The 2,500-nt window shown below is 51.0% G+C and overlaps 1 protein-coding gene across 1 annotated transcript in view; it reads left to right on the forward strand.

The window, feature by feature from the left end:
- LOC139225482 (voltage-dependent L-type calcium channel subunit alpha-1F-like) overlaps window positions 1-2,500 on the forward strand; it is a gene marked incomplete at its 5' end in the record, with an annotated part of 31,383 nt that overhangs the window by 4,952 nt on the left and 23,931 nt on the right. Inside the window, 4 exon segments of the mRNA XM_070856301.1 lie at window positions 50-210; window positions 545-770; window positions 850-1,057; window positions 2,301-2,421. Of these exon segments, the coding sequence (XP_070712402.1) occupies window positions 50-210; window positions 545-770; window positions 850-1,057; window positions 2,301-2,421 (716 nt within the window).

Consider the following 2,500-nt stretch of genomic DNA (forward strand, 5'->3'; position numbering starts at 1 on the left):
CACTGTGCCCCCTCCCTCTCTGACAGCTGACCGTCTTCCTGTCTCTCAGTCGGACGCTGCGTCGGTGGAACCGAGTCTGTCGCAGGAACTGTCGCACCGCCGTCAAATCGGTGACGTTCTATTGGCTGGTTCTGCTGCTTGTCTTCCTCAACACCTCCCTCAGCGCCTCGGAGCACTACAACCAACCTGATTGGCTGACTCAAGCCCAGGGTGACCACACACACACACACACACACACACACACACACACACACACACACCCGTACTGCATTCATACGTCTTATATATTATTATTATTTTTATATTCGTCTTCGTATCTTGTTCCTTTGAAAGAGAATCATTTACAGTAACATTAATAAGTTCTTACTGAAGTTATCAAGTGTTTTCAGACCAAAACAATGAAGAGAACAAACGTTGAGCTGGACGTCGTCAACGTTAGACTCACCTAAACTAAACAGTTCATTGGCTCTGACCACAGAGAAATAAGACGTTCTTCAGGTCAAAGTGCGTCAGAGATGAACCGCCGTGTGTCTCGTGTCGGCAGACATCGCCAACAAGGTGCTGCTGTCCCTGTTCACCGTGGAGATGCTGCTGAAGATGTACAGCCTGGGACTGGCTCACTACTTCGTGGCGTTCTTTAACCGCTTCGACTGCTTCGTGGTGTGCGGCGGCATCGTGGAGACCATCCTGGTGGAGCTGGAGATCATGCCTCCGCTGGGCATCTCGGTGCTGCGCTGCGTCCGCCTGCTCAGGATCTTCAAGGTGACACGGTGAGGAAACACACCCGAGGGAGGGGCCGCACGCGGCTCGTTACCCGCTCGTCTCTGATGACGCTCTGTGTCTGCGCAGCCATTGGACGGCTCTGTCCAACCTGGTGGCGTCGCTGCTGAACTCCATGAAGTCCATCGCCTCCCTGCTGCTCCTCCTCTTCCTCTTCCTCATCATCTTCGCTCTGCTGGGCATGCAGCTGTTCGGGGGGAAGTTCAACTTCGACGAGACGCAGACCAAACGCAGCACCTTCGACGCTTTCCCACAGGCGCTGCTCACCTGCTTCCAGGTAACACGGTCCATTTTACATCTGGATCATCCTGGAATCATCCTGGGATCATCCTGGGATCATCTTGGGATCATCCTGGTATGATCCTGGGATCATCCTGGGATCACCCTGGTACAATCCTGGGATCATCCTGGAATCATCCTGGTATGATCTGGGGATCATCCTGGAATCATCCTGGGATCATCCTGGGATCACCCTGGTACAATCCTGGATCATCCTGGTATAATCCTGGGATCATCCTGGGATCACCCTGGTACAATCCTGGATCATCCTGGGATCATCCTGGTATAATCCTGGTATAATCCTGGGATCATCCTGGTATAATCCTGGGATCATCCTGAAATCATCCTGGTATAATCCTGGGATCATCCTGGATCACCCTGGTACAATCCTGGTATAATCCTGGGATCATCCTGGAATCATCCTGGGATCATCCTGGGATCATCCTGGGATCATCCTGGGATCATCTTGGGATCATCCTGGAATGATCCTGGGATCATCCAGGGATCATCCTGGGATCATCCTGGAATGATCTTGGGATCATCCTGGGATCATCCTGGGATCATCCTGGTATAATCCTGGGATCATCCTGGTATAATCCTGGAATCATCCTGGGATCACCCTGGTACAATCCTGGGATCATCCTGGGATCATCCTGGTATAATCCTGGGATCATCCTGGTATAATCCTGGGATCATCCTGAAATCATCCTGGTATAATCCTGGGATCATCCTGGGATCACCCTGGTACAATCCTGGTATAATCCTGGGATCATCCTGGAATCATCCTGGGATCATCCTGGGATCATCCTGGGATCATCCTGGAATGATCTTGGGATCATCCTGGGATCATCCTGGGATCATCCAGGGATCATCCTGGGATCATCCTGGGATCATCCTGGTATAATCCTGGGATCATCCTGGTATAATCCTGGAATCATCCTGGGATCATCCTGGTATAATCCTGGGATCATCCTGGGATCATCCTGGTATAATCCTGGGATCATCCTGGTATAATCCTGGATCATCCTGGATGATGCCTAATATTACTATTATTTACGATAATCATCTTCAACGTGTCCAAAAACATCTGGCAGCAGCTGTTTCCAGGATTTCCAGGATTGTTCAGGATCCCCCAGACTGAGCTGTGTGTGAAAGGAGATGAAGTAATGAATGTGATTAATAGATGACCCAGCTGATCAGTGATTAGTGATGTCACAGCTGACCCCCACCCCCGTGTGTAGATCCTGACAGGTGAGGACTGGAATGTGGTCATGTATGACGGGATCATGGCGTACGGCGGCCCCGTGTTTCCTGGGATGATCGTCTGCGTTTACTTTGTCATCCTCTTCATCTGCGGTAACTGTATCCTTCACCTGAGAACACCTGAGAGCCCCTGGAGGGAGGGGGTCCTCCTTCAAGGCTCTACTGCAGTAAAAGTGCC

Source organism: Pempheris klunzingeri, unplaced genomic scaffold, assembly GCF_042242105.1.
Source record: "Pempheris klunzingeri isolate RE-2024b unplaced genomic scaffold, fPemKlu1.hap1 Scaffold_725, whole genome shotgun sequence".
NCBI lineage: Eukaryota > Metazoa > Chordata > Actinopteri > Acropomatiformes > Pempheridae > Pempheris > Pempheris klunzingeri.